This window comes from Apteryx rowi, unplaced genomic scaffold (genome assembly GCF_003343035.1).
Source record: "Apteryx rowi isolate R43461 unplaced genomic scaffold, aptRow1 scaffold_459, whole genome shotgun sequence".
NCBI lineage: Eukaryota > Metazoa > Chordata > Aves > Apterygiformes > Apterygidae > Apteryx > Apteryx rowi.
The window spans coordinates 124,755-142,706 of record NW_020450715.1 but is presented as its reverse complement, the minus strand read 5'-3'; the positions used below and the strand labels follow the sequence as shown (position 1 = coordinate 142,706).

The following is a 17,952-nucleotide window of genomic DNA, read 5'->3' as shown; positions in this document are numbered from 1 at the left end:
AAACACCTCCTATGTAAATGCTTATATATACACAGCCATGCATATGATACCTGGTCTGAAAATTTACTTCCCTGAAGGGTAGAGTAGTTCTTGAATGGTACCGCTAGTGATACAGTTTGATAGAGACATCTGTCCATGACCATATGATCACTAGAGTAACTATAGATTTAATGTTTTCTGAAGTCTACACAAAGGACTTGATCCCAAGTTTCTTGTGTATAGTAAAAAAAGAAATAAATAAAAAAAAAACAAAAACAAAATCCCAAACCCTCTTTTCAATGTATTTTCAAATATCAGTAGTAGTGAAAGTGAAAAATTTTTCAGCATCATTGCATCATTTTCAGTTACTGGGAACTATAGTGAAAACCAAATATTAAAGCATTTTTCCTTGTTAGAACAAATTCTTGGCAAGCATGAAGGTTAAAATGCCATGTCATTCATTTATCTGCACATCTTTCTTTTAAGAAACACTCTCTATGCCTGCCCATCCAATTAAAATTAGTTTTACTGAAATATTTTAGTATAATTCACCTTTCTTTGAGAGTAACTTGAGAAGCTGCAGCCAGAAAAAGAGAAAAAAAAAAAAACCATAAGGTACTACATGTAAATAATAGAATGTCCTCCTACTTATTTTTTCCTCATATTCTGCTTTGTCTACCACAATGTTAACTGGTGCCTTTTTTGAATGACTTTACAAATATTTTAAACTTAAACACACTGACTGACATGTTTAAACATCAATTCCATATTGTTCTCCTTAAAGGAAACAAAAATGTTCTTTTTCATTTTATCTTTGTAAGTGATTTCTCCATGTCATTTCAAGTATCCACTGTCACTGTGAATGAAAGATCACCATCTCTTACCTCTGGCAGTTTTTCAATGAAGGTATGAATATTTGCTGCTTTAGCTGCTTCTTCAATTTCCTCCTGACTTACAGCCCTACTGTTGTCTCCGTACTGAATATTTTCAGCAATGCTGCAGTCAAACAAAATGGGCTCCTGTGACACCAGACCCAGTCTGGACCTTAGCCATTGTAAATGCAAAGTCTTGGTATCAAATCCATCTGCAAACTAGGAAAAGCAACAGAAAAATGATGCCAAGTTGAGCAGAGAGCTCATCCACACATACACAGTATAAACAGGAAACACCAATTGTAACAGGAAACCTGGTACGTATTAGATTCCCAGCTGAAATAAAGTAAATTTCTCAGAAAAAGGGGAACTGAACTAACGCTATGAATAAATATTTCCTTTCATTAGTTTTTAATTTTGTGCATGTTTTCACTTCTATTTCCCAGCAGACAGAAATGTAGAGTGCAAATCACAGGCCGTTCCTGCAGTCCTCCCAACCTCACTGAACACAAGAAGTACCAGGAACCTTGGGGGAAAGCATATTCCCTAGAAGCTGAACATACCAACAAATATTCTCTGCTGTGATTTAAACACTCAGCCTTAAAACCTCCAAGGAAATGTCCCTGGACCTCCTATAACCACTACTGGGGACTGCAAGACAGATTCCATTGCATCCCTCTGACACTGACACTGTAACATCCCCGTGGGATTATGTTCATATTACCTTAAGCATATATTGATGTCTCTAATATGTGAATTCACATTAATGAGATGATTTACTGACAAGTAAGTAACATAAGCATTATAGTCCTGTTCGAGCAGGCTGTGAACAGCTTTAGGGAGGCAATGCTGTCTGCCCCCTTCGTTCTTTCCCCTGGACGGATCGGCTCCTTAAGCCAGGTTAATATGCAAACACATGTGCCAGTGCTGGCATGCATGGCAAATGCATGTGGGCAGGCAGTGACAAGGGTCTTAATCTTAGCTCCGGGGGGGCTGCAACCTCAGTAATCCACACCTCTAATGCAGAGGCATCTCTCCAGAGATATTGCCAGGATCATTGAAGGCCTCTGAAATACCTAAAAGATAAAGAGCTCTATAGATTTAACTGTTATTAATAGCCATACACATCTTGCTTACCACTTGTCCTTCCACAGGGTCATAAAATCTCTCCAAGAGCTGAATGGATGTGCTTTTGCCACAGCCACTGCTTCCTACTAAGGCCAGAGTCTGTCCTTTATTAACCTTCAAGCTGAGTCCTTGCAAAACCTGAACTTCTGGTCTTGACGGATATATAAAATGGATGTTTCTGAATTCAATGTTGCCTTCAAAATTACTCTGGAAGCAATAGAAAGTTCATATGCTTACATTAACTTTTTTTTTTTTTTTTTTTTTTTTTTTTTTTTTTTTTTTAAGTTAAAGCAAATACACAGCTGTAAGCCTTGTTTAAGTGAGAGAATTGACAATGAAGTTTGGGATGGTGTTTCCAAAACTGTTGTTGATGTTTTTCTCCTTTGCAATTACAGATTGGATTAAGTGGAATATCGTTATTTATGGAATGATCTGCAGATGTGAATTGCTAGAACCTTCTGGAGAAATCACTTTCTACATCTCTGTCTCTCTTCTACTTCATTTCACTTCATCTTTGACAGGAGAATCTTCACTTTAGAAAGGTCAATGATCTTAATATTTTTCATTTATGCTCCTTATATTTGAAATTGAGGCACTTTTACTCTTGGTATAATCTATGGCTTTTGCTTTATTGATTTCACATTTCAGATAGCACAATTTGAGTATCTAATACACAGAATGAATATAGCACAAACTCAAGATCAGATTTTAGAATAACAGAGCAAAGTCCTGTGGTTAGTAATTTAGATGCAGCTAGGACAAGTTGTGTTTTAAAGAGCAATTATAGATGTTGCTTAGCCATTCTGCATCAGCATGATTGGAAGAAATGCATTAAGACAACTGTGTGTCCTATTGTTTGGGGTATGAGCCACCCCACGTACATACTAGCAGCACTGCTAGTACAGTGCTATCACAGCAGCTAAAGATCTAATTTAATGGACTTAAATCTTTGCTCCACTGACATCACAGGCATCACTGGTATTCGAGCTGGCCTACACTACAAGTATTTTAATTCAAATCTTATTTTATCAAAGGACATTCTACCAAATCTTTCAAAGTCTGTGCCTGCGGGCCCTGGTTCAAGAAAATACACAAGCATGCTTGTAATTTTAAAGGCTGAATATCTTGCGTATGAGCTTAAAGTTATAGAAACTGTATTACAGCTTCCTGAGTTGGGGCTACTACCTAAAAACCTTAAAGGGAAGGTTCATTTTGAAATGGATGTGCAAATGTAATCCTTCTAATCTGTCAAATTTCTATATGAAATGCTTTCAGTTTACAAGTGCCAAGATCAGTTCCTTACTGAAAAAATTGACTTAGAGGTGAATTTTTTTGGGGTGGAGAGGATTGCTTGTTTTTTTTGGCTTGGATTTTTTTTTGTTTTTAAACAGACTGATTATTCATCAGGCTAGTTTTGACTCCACAAGAGCACATTTTTACTTGAATGAGTTTCCACTGTTGTAAGACAATGGATTTTGACAGAACTATTCTGTCTCTGAAGGAACTAGTCTATATTTCTTATACTAGGGCACTTTTATCACTGTTTTTTTGTTTGTTTGTTTGTTTATCTCTTGTATACCCTTTCAAAGCCAATATGACTGCGAGTGGAACTGACATTGTTTGTGTTATCCTGAAGCCATTTAAGATGCTGGTCAGTTGAATGAAATATCATTTTTTTTAGCTCATTCAGAGCAGAATTATTCACTTCTGACTGAAATGCTGAAATAATAAAATGGTCCATTAAAAGAAATTAACAAGGCAGTACCAGTATTTTATAGTGTTTGTCTTTTGTGACACCTAAAAAAATATGAAACTATGTGAATACAGTTATGGGCAATAAAACATTACTAATTAATTTGCTTTAAGGTTTTTCTGAAAAACCTTACCAGTTTTTCACCTTCTTCACTATAACTGTCAATTGGAGGTTTTCTGTCCAAAAGCTGAAAGATTCTTTGAGCTGAAATTTTAGCTTTGCCATAATCTGGTGCCAGGGAAGCAGACTGACCAACATTCATAGCTGCAAATATGACTGAAGAAAAAACTCTAAAAGTGAAAGAAAGAGCATCACTCACTTCAGGTGAAACAATATATTATTCTCCTCAATTATAAAACAAACCCTCAAAATAATAAGTTTCCTTCATCTTCAGACTGTGACATTTCTAATGCTCCTCTCCCAGAAATATTTCATACAGGATTAGAACTTGCTGTTTATTCCTATGAGTACTTTATAGATAAGTAATGTCACGTCACTTCTCTGTGCAAAATCCTCAGCCTGGAAGAAATGCCAAATAGTGAAAGTTTCTCCACAATAAATGCACTGAGCATGGCAACACGCTCGCTGCTTCACTGCCTGAATACGCACCTGTCCCAGAAACAGCCCTTCTGCCCAAACTGAACTCCCAACCAGACTGCGAATTCCTGAATCTCTGTGCTCCATTAGTTCTGTAATTAGACTAAACAATTAGCATGCATTGAAGCCACTCTCCCATGTATCAATCTTTACCTTCATAAAATATACTCACATGAACATATTTTCAAAGCTGGTCATACAATGGGCAATGAGCCATGCCCCAAATCTGAAGATTGCTGCGTTAATAAAGTAGTTTGCACACTGAGCTACTCCATAGGTAAATCCATAGAAAGGGGCTTTTGTCAGAGAACCTCTGATAAAAGAAGAGACTTTCTATAAATAATAACTTGTAAAACAGAAACAGCAGACACTGGCTGAGGGATGGCCAGATTTCTGGGTTAAAGATTTCAAGCAATACCGCTCACCCACCAAAACACAAAACAACCTAAAACATGCATGCACTCGCAGAAAAAACACTGCCTGACCCTAAAAGCACCCTGCATGGTGACCTGGAACTGCCCTTAGGACAGAAAATTACAGCAGTGAGAACCTTCATCCTCTGTTATGTCATCTTGAATCTCTTCCTCCGTCTGTTCTAAGCTGGGACAGGTCACTGGAGCAGTTAAAAAAACATTTTAATAACTACCACATATGACCCAGCTGACTAAGAAAACAGACAAGCTTCAGCCCAGCCTAAGAGCTGCCTGAGGGCTTCTGCCAGGTCTTTGTCTTCTTGTCCGAGCAGAGCCTTCTCATCCCCGAACTGGAGCAGGGACATTATGCTGGGTATTCCCACTGGGATTTAGAATTAGCCTCTATTTCTCAATCCATCCTTCTGGAGAAATTTCATTTTGTGTAGATAATTGTCTACACACTGAATCAGACTTAAGAGAACTGACTCTGCCCTCATGGTTTAGGATGCTCTGAGGAAACAGAAGTCTCCTTACTAGTCCAAGCTGTAAATCAGGAGCCTTTGACATCCAGGAAGCATCCAGGTCATATCCTGGATATTGCTAGTTCACCCAATATTAATTTTTAACACTGTTTTGGCTGAGAACAGATTATACAATGCCTTATTTTCAAGCCCTTCTGTTTCCTCCCACTAGGGAGGAAAGAAACAAATCAGATTTTAGACTATTTTATTTAAACAAAATGGGACCAGAAAAACCTGACATTTATGGTTATTAGAGTGAGGTTCACCTGAGACAAAGATGTCAGTTGAGATGTAGCAGGCCAAACAAGGTAAACATGACCTTGAAACAAAATTCATATTTTTGGAATAAAACTGGTTTATGTTATGAAGGGTGTGGTACAGGATTTACTGTCAGTTCCTGAGTTATATCACATTATTCCACTATACTAAAACAGAGTGAACTGAAGTCCCATATTTTATGTATATACACAAGCAAACACAATATTCTGTAACATACATGGAGAATACAGTATATGAAGTGCTTGTATAATGAAAAGGCAAGTCATGCAAATGACATTTTTTCATTCTACAAACATCTCAGCAAGTACACTAAAACACACCAAGTAAACAAATTTCAAACCTATTTAAAAGGCTATCGATATCCTTCACAGTCATACAGGTATTGGATAATTTAAAGGAATTATATTTATAATAAATCTGGGATATTCAATAAGTACAAAAAAGAATTATTAAAGAAAAAAATCCCACCTATATGGACTGGTCAAACTTGTAACGTATCTTTCATAAAACACATCTTCTCTGGTCAGTGAAGCTATGGTTCTTATATTTTCAACTGATTCTGTTGAAATCTAAATTGGGAGATAAAACAGATAAGAGGTAACCCCTTATAACTGAAATCTACAAAATCACTCCTAAATGCTTCTCTTCTCTAACATTTACTATTTTGAACTGGAAAGTCTTTACTTCAGAAAAGAGACTGAGGTCTATTATCAGGTAAGTTGCACAGAACAATGAAATTATTCACCCCAAGGTCACAAAGCAAGGTGAGGGTGAAGCTGACAATGTATTCCAGTTCTGAACCTTGGGTTCGGACACAGGGAACATCACACCCTGTCCCATAGGTTGCGGTCCCTATGAATTAAGCCCGGATTAATGGCATGGACTATCCCTGTGTCCCAGAAGAGCACTATCAAGTAAATGAAGGCAGCACCCTACAGCTCCCGAGCATGCTACTGCTTTGCATGTTATGATGGAAGCAGAAAATAGCTGTCAGGACTCAGCCCAGCTACACGCCTGGCTGCAGCATGGAGCAGTGCAGAGCTACACCGCTTACACTAGGCCTAAAGTGCACCAGCACTTGAGCTGCTGCTGTTTTAGCTGTCCCTTTCCTCTACAGAAACCTGGTATGGAAGCTTTCAAATGCATTTTTATAGTCCAATTTACAGATGTTTTGTGTTATCTATGTTTTGCTTTTCTTGGGGATATATAAACATTCCCTTCTTCCCCCACCCTGTCCTTTCCTCTCCCCCTTTCATTTATCTTGGATAATTGAGTCAGCTGTAAAAAAGCTACAATGTTGTCCTTAAAAATGATCTCACACCATAACCCTGTAGTTAAAATTGGAGAACTTACTCTTCCAGCCTCTTCCAAAGCTTTTTGATCTTTTGCTGCATGACCAGAGACAGAGCTAACATTTACTGCATTTGCAGCAATAACGAAAGGAATGCAGGCCAGGATAAGCAAAGTTAAGTGCCAGCCATATACAAAAGCAATAACGATGGCAGTCAGAAGGGTACAGACAGTCATAGTCATCAGTCCAAGTCGAGTTCCAGTTGCCTAAAAAAATCCCAGAAACACAAAAACATCCATCATTAGATTTTCTTTTTGTTAATTATATCATCATTTGAAATCACTGCTTACTGAAGGCCAGAATTTCAGCTGGAAAACATAATCATGTATGGTCATGACAATAGGCATATATTTAAGTAACTGTTCTTAGACATTTCTCTTATCTGCCAGCATTCAGACCTTCAAGCGAGGTTAAAGAAGTCTAAAAGGTCAGTAACAGCAGATGTTTAATTAAATATATACCTGGACTTCCTTTGCTACGTAAAGCACAGGAAGAAGCCTGTGGCCATGCTGGCTGGCAATACTGTTCTGGGGCCCTTTGTTCTGGGGCAGCTTGGCTGTCGGGAGCCCAGCAGCAGATGAGGAGGGCTTCATTCTAACAACAGCCATCCACCGACCTTTCCCACTAACCGTAATGGAAACTACTCATCCTCAGGTCCTCACACAGCTGCCTCTGGGACTGGATGCTTGGAAGAACCTTGGTTCCACCCTGCAGAAATGCTTCATCTCAGCAGGGCTACCATGTGGGAAAGGTGAGCGCATTAAAAAGAACTGTCTCCTCCCTGCTTGTATAAACTTTTCATCAAGAACTTCTAACTAGAGATGATTGGCATCCAGGATGCAGGTGGGCTCTCAGGACTGCAGAAGAAAAGGCGTGCAAAAAGCCCTGTGGAAAAAGTCCATCTTCCAAAATCTGGTTTGGTGGAAAAAATGAAAATCCCTGGGTGCAATGTAAAATTCTTCCCTTTTTTGCCAAAGATTTTCCTGTCCTGAAAAAACTTTTCTTGTTCAACACAACTTAAAATAGTAATAACTAAACCAATGCCAAGGTGAATTGCTGCCATATGTTCTAGGGGCTGCACATAAACATGATCTGGAAACTTCAGCCAGCACGTGGCAGGGCACCTACCTACTGACACTTTGTAGAGCTGCAGAGAATGGAACAGCTTTGGAAAGCAATTCCTGCCCTTAGTTTGCCTTTACAAATAGGGGACCTTCTCTGTACCCCTCCTTTCTACTTCTGTGCTGACAGGGTGATATAGTTCAGTAACACTGAAACAAACTGGAATTTTAAAAGATGCAAATGACTAAGTTCGGGCAAAGATTATTCTCCCAGTATTGGTGCATAAGGAGGAGTGAGGAACAAAATCTACTGAGGCTGAAAAATGTAAATTTTTGGTTTACAAGTTTGAAGGAAACTGAAAGTCTTCTTAAAACTAGTAAACTTTTTTTTTCCCCTATGAATCCTGCAGTGATTTTTTTTGCAGGGAGAAGGGAAAGAACAGAGAGGCTTTTTTTTTTTCTTTTCGCAGCCTGGCAGATTTTCAAGGACTGCTGATGAGGTGAGGAGTAGGTGGAATTCTGCAGAATTTGCCATATTCTCCTGCTGGGTTTCCACTGGCCGCCTCTCCCATGCCAGTGCCTTGAGTCATCCCATCCCTTGGGCATCATCCTCCCTAGTGCTCTTTATTAATGACAAGTCATTTCTTCCTGTTTGGCCTGCTTGTGTGAGAAGCACATTTGATGGGGATGGGAAGAAGAATTCTGTTCATTAAGGCTGGTAAGGGGCTGCATCATCTGCAGTTGTAACCTCTTCACGTCTCTCAGGGGAGGCTCTCGAGGCACCAAAGTCTTTACCCCATTGTAGGGTGTAAAATTGTGGGCTCTACTGAATCTGTTCCCCAGCACGTATACAGATTTTATTTTGCGTGGTGAAAGAGTTCACAGTTGTTATTATATACTTAGCTTAAAGACTTGCAGCAAGGGAATGAAAGGTATACGAACATCTGCTGAATTTTTGATAGTCCTCATAAATTATCAGCTGGGAAGCCATTTCTAAGATGTCAACAGCATGCTATTTAAATGCATCTGCCAGTCTGTGGGGTAGATTTACTACCTTGTTTTCTGAAATAATCTCAGTGTCCCTTGCAAATTTCAATTAATATTTGTAGGAAAAATATGAAAAAAATAAACATACAAAAAAGAATCTTCATACCCCTTTGACTTGGGAAGCATCTGTAGCAAGCCGGGTTAACAGAACACCAATAGCATTTTTTTGATCATCGTACCATCCAACCTCCTGCAAGAGAAGATGCAGTTACTAATTTTTTGTTTCAAAAAATTACATGTTCTTCTTATATTTCAGTATCAGGATCATTAGCAAAATGAACAAATACTTCCAGCTCATCTAGCACACGAGGAAATGGAAGTGCAAGTCAATGACAGCACTAACTACAATAAACTACAATAGTCTTCCTCTGTAGTAAATATCTTCCAAGTAAACTAAAAGAAAAAGCTTAAAGAGTGGTATTCTGTTCTGAACATGTAATTGTTCACAAACAAGGTGCTATCAGCTGTAATGTACTTTAGAATGTATCTATTTAAAAATTTTTGTTATAAACCCCTTTTATCCAGTCCTTCCTTGGGCCTGAAGAGAGGTAACTCTTTTCTTCTTACAGCAGTTATCTGCTCCATTAACTACAGAGGAGGAATTTCTGATCTATATTTGTCCATACAGAATGGAATCAGGCCCTTTTACCTCCAAAGTTTATGGGAGTTGTTTTTTTCAATCGCTTATAATTTTCCCTCTTCTAGGCCTTTCAGATGTTTCCATGAACATACAGGTCCTTGTCAGTTGTTCTCAGTGTGTGTGGGGGGGTGCCAAGTGATTCACCCTCAAAACTCCTATGCAAGTAACAATCAATTGTGTGAAATCTCACGAATCCATTAACAGAAAGGGTTGAATTTAAGAACTTTTCTCTTCTCACAAGTAATTCTTAATGTAGTAGCGCAATTTGATTTCTTTAAAAAAGTTACCAGATAGTCTGTTTGCTATGGACTGTAATATATAGATTTAAACCTGAACAGCTAAACAGATTAGACTTAAATCTATGTATTACATACCTGCATCATGACCACCCAAGCAAGTGCAGATTAAATTTATTTGGTCCTCCTTGCAGCTGTTTTTGCTCACCCAGATTCTTGTCAACCATGTGCATGTTAGCATGTCAGAAATGTGCACATGTGCAATGATACTCCTTCAAAATTAGACTATTTTCAGTAGCAGCATTGAGCTAAATTGCACATGGGATAGGAGACTTCCAGAAAAGCAGTATTCTTTTCTAAGCCACTAGTAGAAAAGACAGCTTTTTGTTTGTCTTTTCTCCAGACCACACAACTGAAACCAAATATATATCTTGTAACAGTCTGAAAAAGCCATCTGGCTCTCATGATATCCTAGCTGCATAACTCATACCTGCTGCAGCAATGCTCTGAAGGACAAAGAGCGCAGTCTCGTTGTTAGTATTTCCCCAGACTTTCCAAACATGAATCCCTGTGGGTGGAGAGGAGCAGGGAGTAACAGTCACATTTTATACACTGAGCTAAAGCATCAGATTAGAAAAAACACACAATAAAAGCAATGACACCAAGAAGTCTCTTGCAACCCTCTGTGCATTTGTAAAACTTGGGAACATACCATTCAAGTTCCTGGAACCCGAAACTCTGTTTTCCAACAGAAAAGGAGCAACATGACAAAGAAAGTAGGAGCTTCATTGTAATGCCTTTTTTTCGACATGCCTCAACAACGTCAAAAGATAAATCAACCACAAGACCCAATCAGCTGTTGGCCTCCCTACTCATACTACTACCAGAGGTGTCCACCAGCATCAATCATACCAATGGATTTGGGGATATGGCCATCAATGTACAGTAATCATTTCCTGCAAGCCACAGAACATTAATAAGAGGACAGAAAATTGTGGACTTTGTTGGAAGGTATGAAAAAGACCATCTACAAGTCTCTATTCTATACTAGCCATTCAGTAACTCTCCTTGGGAAAAGTCTATAGACTGTCAATGGGACATGTAAGTTTTAATTATACCTTTTATGGCCAGGCCCTCAACTTTGATTTCAGTCATGTTGAACCCATCATTGTCTTCAATGGAGGCATGCTTATTTAAATTTACAGAGAATATGAGCATATGTGTTTAAGTAAACACATGGATAAAAATCACATATGTCAGAAAGAACCCTGGCACTTATACATGGTTTTGCAAGCTCTGTCTTGCTCCTTATGCCAAACTGATAGCAGTTATACCTGCAGCCTGGTGGGAAGTTAAGGGCTTCTGGCATTTCAGTGTAGTGACACTTACTTGGACTACGTATGTTGCTAAGGTGATCACTCCAAGTAAAAGAAACATTAGAGAAAGCACCAAAGTGTTCTTATTTCTTTTTTCTGGATCTGTTTCTTGGAAAGCCTACGTAAGAAAAAACACAAGAACTAGCACATAGACAATGACTGTCAGACAACCAATCTTCATCTCATGAAACTACTCTACTGCAGTTTCTTGTAGCAGTCTCCAGGATCCTGAGCTCAGTCTGCACTCAGCTCACTGTTGTGGGCCAGAAGGAAGTCCAGCTTTCCATTTAACCTACATCGTGTTAGCTCATTCCCCCACCTCCAACTATTTGTCATTTCCTCTGCTGATCAGCTGCAATTCCACGGGGCTCTGCCTCTAGACAGTCAGTTCAACAGCTTTTATCTCTTTTTCTTTGGAATCTGTCTCTCCACCAGACAAAGCCATATCCCTTTGAGCTGCCTGGAAATCCTGTCATCTTCCTTCAAGCTTTCCCTCCAGTCTCCTTTCTTCTCCCAGATGATACCCCATCATCCTACTTCAGCATTGCGCAGTATGGTATAGGAACAGTTTGGTATAGGAATCCCACAGGAGACTCCTTGCTCCTTGTAATGATGCGGAAAACAAAGGAGAAATCGTTTATGAAGTCCAATGGTTCTGAATGGCACTGACAACACAAGGCATCTTGAAAGACTTTAAGGTTTAATACACAAAAGGTCTAGGGCAAGTACAGGCAAGTGGCACATTCACTTGGTTTGTTTCAGTGGTGTATTTTTAAGACTAACCTGAGGACTAGAAGAAAGATATTTGCTTTACATGAAGTATGGGGATGGAAAAGAAACAAAATATTACAACTGAAGAGAAGTTCTGATCCAGACTGCCTGGACTGATGGAAAAAACCCAGCCTTTAGACTGCAGAGATGGTAACCTTCGACACCTTTCCCCATCCCCATGTAATTCTGTTGTCTAAACATAGGCATCTAGTGGCCTTCTATATGCTGTTGGATGTCTGAGACACCTGAAGGGGGCCAGTTTACATGAGTGGATCCCACCCAGAGTCTCCCATGGAGGGAACTGGCTGGGATGAAGGAAGCTCAGGAATCCAATGTCCATTTGCAGAACTTACCCCAATGATTTTTCCAAATATAACAGCAAATGCAGGATGGACCCCACCTGAAATGGCAGCAGCAATCACTCCCAGTACTACATACAGCCATTCAGGTTTGTTTAGAGCCAGGATTCTGGAGTATGACACAGCAGGGAGATTTTCTTCCTAGAAGAAAAGGAAGTTTGCAAGTTTTCCTCAGAAAGCTGCAGAACATGAAAATCCCCACAGAGGAGGAGTTAATTGGGCATTGAATAGTGAACTGTCTTAGTAAACTACTGAAAGCCCTCTATGTGCACTCTCTGAATGAGCAAACATGCTGGAGATCTGCAGCTTTGCTGTTTCATGTCCTAGGACTTCAATTGCACTGTATAAATCTGGAGACAAAAATTTAACAAAAGGCTAAGTCATGAGGGGAGAAGGGTCAGTACAGTTCATTGAAAGTCAGATAGGACTGGTCACCATGAATGGCAACTTTAACACTTGAATCATTATAAAGAACTAAAAGTCTCACTGTCTAGAGTGCAGAAAAGATCCCTCTGGTTCAGCTTCAGCTAAATGCTAGTGGGTTGGCAGTAATACAACTGGGTATAGATGTCTTTTTCTTTTACAAAATACAGCCTATGCATCATTATCAGAAGCATGAAAGAGGCATATGTAACAGTGATTTAGCCTGCATCTCCTTTGAAGATACACAAATACTCTGTTGTGTTTTACTGATTTACTCATATGTCTATGCCTCCACTGGGTAAGATCTGGAAAAGCAAAAAATGAAAACATTGGAAAAGAGACAAAATATTAGATGGGATTATTGCTCTTGACTCCTGGTTATCTTACCCGGTGCTTCAGATGCATCAGGTCATTGAGCTTCAACCATAAAAGTGGGTTGAACTTTTTGAATAAAAAATTACAACAGCTAGATGCTCGATTTCTTAATTTTTCTGCCAATGTGATGAATACTAAGCCATGAGTATGTACACTCACTTCCTCTAAGGCCTTAAGCTTGAACACAGTAATAATAAATGGACAAAAAGTATGTTTTAAAGTCACGCTTTTTTTGTGATAATACAAATGCATCCAATTCCTGTGTACTGTTTGCATCACATATTAGCTGGAAACCATATTCTAGTGAAAAGAAACATAGATAGATACAAAGGACACCATGGCTTCCAAAAGTATGCTAAATAAGCAGATGCTGTATTACAGATGAAATCCTAATTTCCATAGATTTCAAAAGATCCAAGTTTTTACTTCAGAATATGCATTTTGTTTCTTCAAATTGAAGGTCCTGAAGTCAGGTTAAAAAAATAATAATAATAAAAAAAATTGGCAACTCTTTTTCCAATACATTTGATACAAAAAAAATGCTAGGAATTGTTACATGCAGTTCAAATAGTACAAAATGTGATAAATCAAAACTAAGTTATGCTGAGCTTTCTAGACAAAGCATAACCCAGAATCCACTAGGAGTGTTCTCCTATTGATTGCACTGAACAAGTTTTGCTCAACTTTGAAAAAACAAAGTTCTACCTCTAAAACCTGACTTTTTCGTCCTTCTGTTCAGTGAAAGTGTTTTATTTGAATAAATAAGAATTTCCAGAACTGTAGAGATATAGATATATTGATATGTACATTGAGACAGAGAGAGGTGGTTCTTTTATTTAGGTTACACTTCAAAAATTCAGGGTTTTTGGTACCTTTTTTTCCATTTCTTGTATATGAAATTTGATATCCCAAAGTGACTTAAAACTTGGTGTGCACACCCTGGGGATTATATTATCCACAAGTTTGTGCAACACTTCACATCAGGAAGTAAAGAATACTGCAAATGAAATCTCACAATTATTATTTTAACTAGACAGAATTAGAACTTGCCAAGGACACTGAAATTAATACACCTAATTTTATAAGGTATGACAGAACTTGAGACTTAGCATTTATTTAACTGATTATAATAAATCTCCAACAGCACATATTTTCCCACATTTTGTGTCAATAGTGTCCAAATGTGATTTTTGATATGTAAAATGTACATATTTCCCCTATATTCCTGAGGGTAAATACTCACCATAGCTTGTACTCCCTATAATAGCACCAGAGTAAAGGTTACATGCATGGCTGTCAGCTATCTAAAAATAATTAAAATAATGTGCTTTGTGATTATGCTTACAAGCTATCACTAAACCTCAGAAGTAAAATTTTAGTACCAACCTCCAGGTCCTTTTTTTTCTTTTTTTCAGAGGATTTCTTCTTAGAAGAGCACCTCCTGCTCTTATATCTGCTGGATCTTCTACGAATGCTGCCTTTCTTAAAGATCCCCAGATCCTCAAAGTCAACTTGACCAGTCAATTCCTGCACAAGATCATTTCTGTCATTTTTCTCATATTCCTCGACTCCTGTCTCTTCATCTTCTTCTGATGTCCCATCATCTTGAACATTGATGCTACAACCCTAGTGACAATTCAGGATACAAAATCGCAAGACATTTTGAGCGGAGAGAAGGAAGAATGAAACTTGTTTCTCATGAATATTGCTACTTCAATCATGTGAGTACAGTTGCTTCATTAGTTCTGAAATGGTAGAAGTTGTGGAGAATTTGGCTCTTTCTTTTTTTAAATCTTCCTTTTTTTTTAAGTACTCTGTGTAAGTGGGATCTGGAATCTATTAATTCTGTGATTATGTCATAATTCTGTAGTCTGTGTCTGCTAGTCAATTATGTTTTTGACATATTAGATCATGTCAACATGAAACTATTGCAGCTGAAAAACAAGTATCCAAGCCTGTGCCCATGTCTTAGACTAGACGGATCGACCAGCTTTCAGCTGGACAACATGCAGGAACTACAGAAAGAAAGCACATGTCAGCATGTAACACATGTCAGCCTGTGTCTTAAGATATTACACATATTACTTCATTAAGCAATGGTAAAAAAATCAATTGTTTGTCATTACCTGCTGCATTACAAGAGAATAGTAGACTCCCTTCTGCAACATGAGTTCACTATGTGTACCTTGTTCAACCACAACACCTTTCTCAAGCGCAGCAATAGTGTCAGCAGTCCTGACAGTAGACAGTCTGTGAGCAATCACAATGGTGGTACGCCCATTCCGAGCCTTTTAGAAAAATAATGAAAGCAATTTACATTAAAATGTGCATGTAAATAACAAAACCAAACAAAGTTATTTTTAGGTATTTATTTTATATATATAGAGAGAGATATATATAAAAATAAAACCCTCCCTTCTAAAAATCACCACTCTTTTCCCTGGTTTCATGTCTCTTTCTTATCAGTCTAAGGACACTTCCAATTACTGAATTCAGGAAGAGAAAATCAGATTAATCTTATTAGATAGGCAATGAAGATATTAAAGCCCATAATTAAGGTTACTTGACTTTTTTTTTAACTGAACTTGAACTCTTCAAGCTAAAGTTGTGCATAAAGTGTTTGTACATCTACACGTGTGGGAGGGAAATGCAATGAAAATTCTTAGATATTTCTCAAAATAAGGCTAAAAATACATGTTATTTACATAATTTCTGTGCACATTTTTGGTAGCATAACATTAGCATGACTTCTGATAAGACTTAGCAGGAAGGTGTAAAGGAGTGGAGCACATCTGGGTCAGAAATGTGACCCTAAAACTCTCTCCAAGTTCTTCTAAATTAACCGTGTCTCAAATCATCAGCTGATATGCTCTCAGTAGGGCTTTGCCAGTATTTGGCAGCTAGAGCCTCCAAAGTCTCAGTCAGCAGGTTACATGCTCCATCCCTTGCCAGTTCCCACATACAGACCAGTGACACACACAGGCCTCACTGAGTGACTGAGCATGCGCCAGCTTGTGACTGCTGGAAAAAATCATGACTGCCCTCCTCCCTGAAGCCTGGAGCAGACATTGGCTTGGGAGCAGGAAGAGAAAACTGAAATCCCTTGCAATAAATGAGAGTTCTGCAGTCCAGGAGCCTGCAGGATGAGGATAGAGCATACAGAACAGTCCCTGTGCAGTGCTCTCCCTCTATGTTATGCACTAAATGAAACAATAAACTTCTGGAAAAAGTTATTATTTGATCATGGGATTAAAGGATAGGGTACATGCAGACAAAGTCTAAATTATGGTTGAAGTGGCAACCTTTTTAGTGCCTTACTTTGCAGCAATAATATATCATTTATATACAAATTAGAAGAATATTATCTTTGGATCCATGTTACCTCAATACTAAAAATATCAGTGTAGTCCTGTGAGTATAACTGACAGCTACATTTGGCCTCATAGATTTAAACTGACTGGTGATGAAGGTGATAAGCTATATATTTCCCTTGAGACATACTTGTGACTCATAAATCTGTATTCATGACTACTGAAATTAAAGGTAGGATTTTTCACTAAGCTTTTTAAAAAATACATTAAAATACAGATTAGATATGTGATACAACACTCCAGACCAATCGTGTAGTTCTTGGTTAATCAAAGGCTCCAGGCTCCACTTCATCTGAGTGGAAACTGCTGATGTAGGAGGACCATGCTAAGGAAGAAACCATGAGCTGGAGGGACAGAAGCACTGGTATGAGCTCTGACAGCTCTGCTCCACAGTAGCATCCACCCTAAAGCTGTGGTGCTGGTAATAAACGGGAGGCAGAGACTTAGTGTTGGTAACTAACTTAGCTTTTAGTTCAGTGAAGGGTCTGAGTTACATTCAGTCTCTATTTGTGAAAAAGAAAATGGCTAATTTCCAAGAGCTGCCTGAAGATTATGAAGTGACTGTTCAATGAAGAACCAGTACGAGGAATATCATACATACTGTATGTTTCTATTAATTTATCTTGAAAGGCCATTCAGTCCTCATGCCTTGCCTTGATGATGTGCTACCCATACTTCACCAGCAAATGAACAATTGTGATTTGAGGAAAGAAGAGCAGGAGACCTAAGTTATACTTACATATGAGTGTAAATGTCTTGATAATTAGTAATGATGCTTAAAGAGAAATAGATGTGATTCCCAAGTGGAATTTTGTTTGATTATTATAAATTTACTATTATAACACTGAAATTGAAACATCCATCCAAATTTTATTTTCCAGTGTCCTTGATCCTAACAGAAAGCTGCACTGAAAACTGCATGTTAATTTTTCTCAAGTGCTGTTGCGATGTGCTTTTTCATGGTGATTGGTAGCTTTAATAACAAAATTCATACCTTATCAAGAGCTGCTTGCACTATGGATTCACTCTGAGTATCTAATGCAGATGTAGCTTCATCCAGAAGAAGAATCTTAGGATTCCTTGCCAGGGCACGGGCAATAGCTATTCGCTGTTTCTGTCCCCCACTCAGCTGAGCCCCTCTTTCCCCTACCATGGTGTTAAATTTCTGAGAAAAAGAGAAAATAAAATAAAAGTTGTGGAATGTCTCAAACAAACTCCACACTTCTCTGCCAATGTGACAGACAATGTGTACAATGCTGTGCGCATACTCAGCTTCTAGACAAGAGGTAGTTTATCTGGCTGATCTAAGCATGGGCAGAGCAAACATGCAATTACACCTGTCCAGCTAGCCATTAGCTAAGCTCTCCTACCCCCATTACATACTTTACATGCCTAAATTT

General features: G+C 38.5%; 1 protein-coding gene across 1 annotated transcript in view; it reads right to left on the bottom strand.

The window, feature by feature from the left end:
• The window catches only part of ABCB5 (ATP binding cassette subfamily B member 5), a 35,135-nt gene that overhangs the window by 1,866 nt on the left and 15,317 nt on the right, over nt 1–17,952 (bottom strand). Inside the window, exons 14-26 of the mRNA XM_026077576.1 lie at nt 17,547–17,717; nt 15,308–15,469; nt 14,568–14,807; nt 12,378–12,524; nt 11,267–11,371; nt 10,368–10,445; nt 9,108–9,191; nt 6,896–7,099; nt 6,011–6,111; nt 4,502–4,642; nt 3,866–4,022; nt 1,989–2,186; nt 864–1,070 (exon numbers count right to left, since the gene is read on the bottom strand). Coding sequence (XP_025933361.1) covers nt 864–1,070; nt 1,989–2,186; nt 3,866–4,022; nt 4,502–4,642; nt 6,011–6,111; nt 6,896–7,099; nt 9,108–9,191; nt 10,368–10,445; nt 11,267–11,371; nt 12,378–12,524; nt 14,568–14,807; nt 15,308–15,469; nt 17,547–17,717 — 1,995 coding nt within the window. The remainder of the gene's footprint in view (nt 1–863; nt 1,071–1,988; nt 2,187–3,865; nt 4,023–4,501; nt 4,643–6,010; nt 6,112–6,895; nt 7,100–9,107; nt 9,192–10,367; nt 10,446–11,266; nt 11,372–12,377; nt 12,525–14,567; nt 14,808–15,307; nt 15,470–17,546; nt 17,718–17,952) is intronic.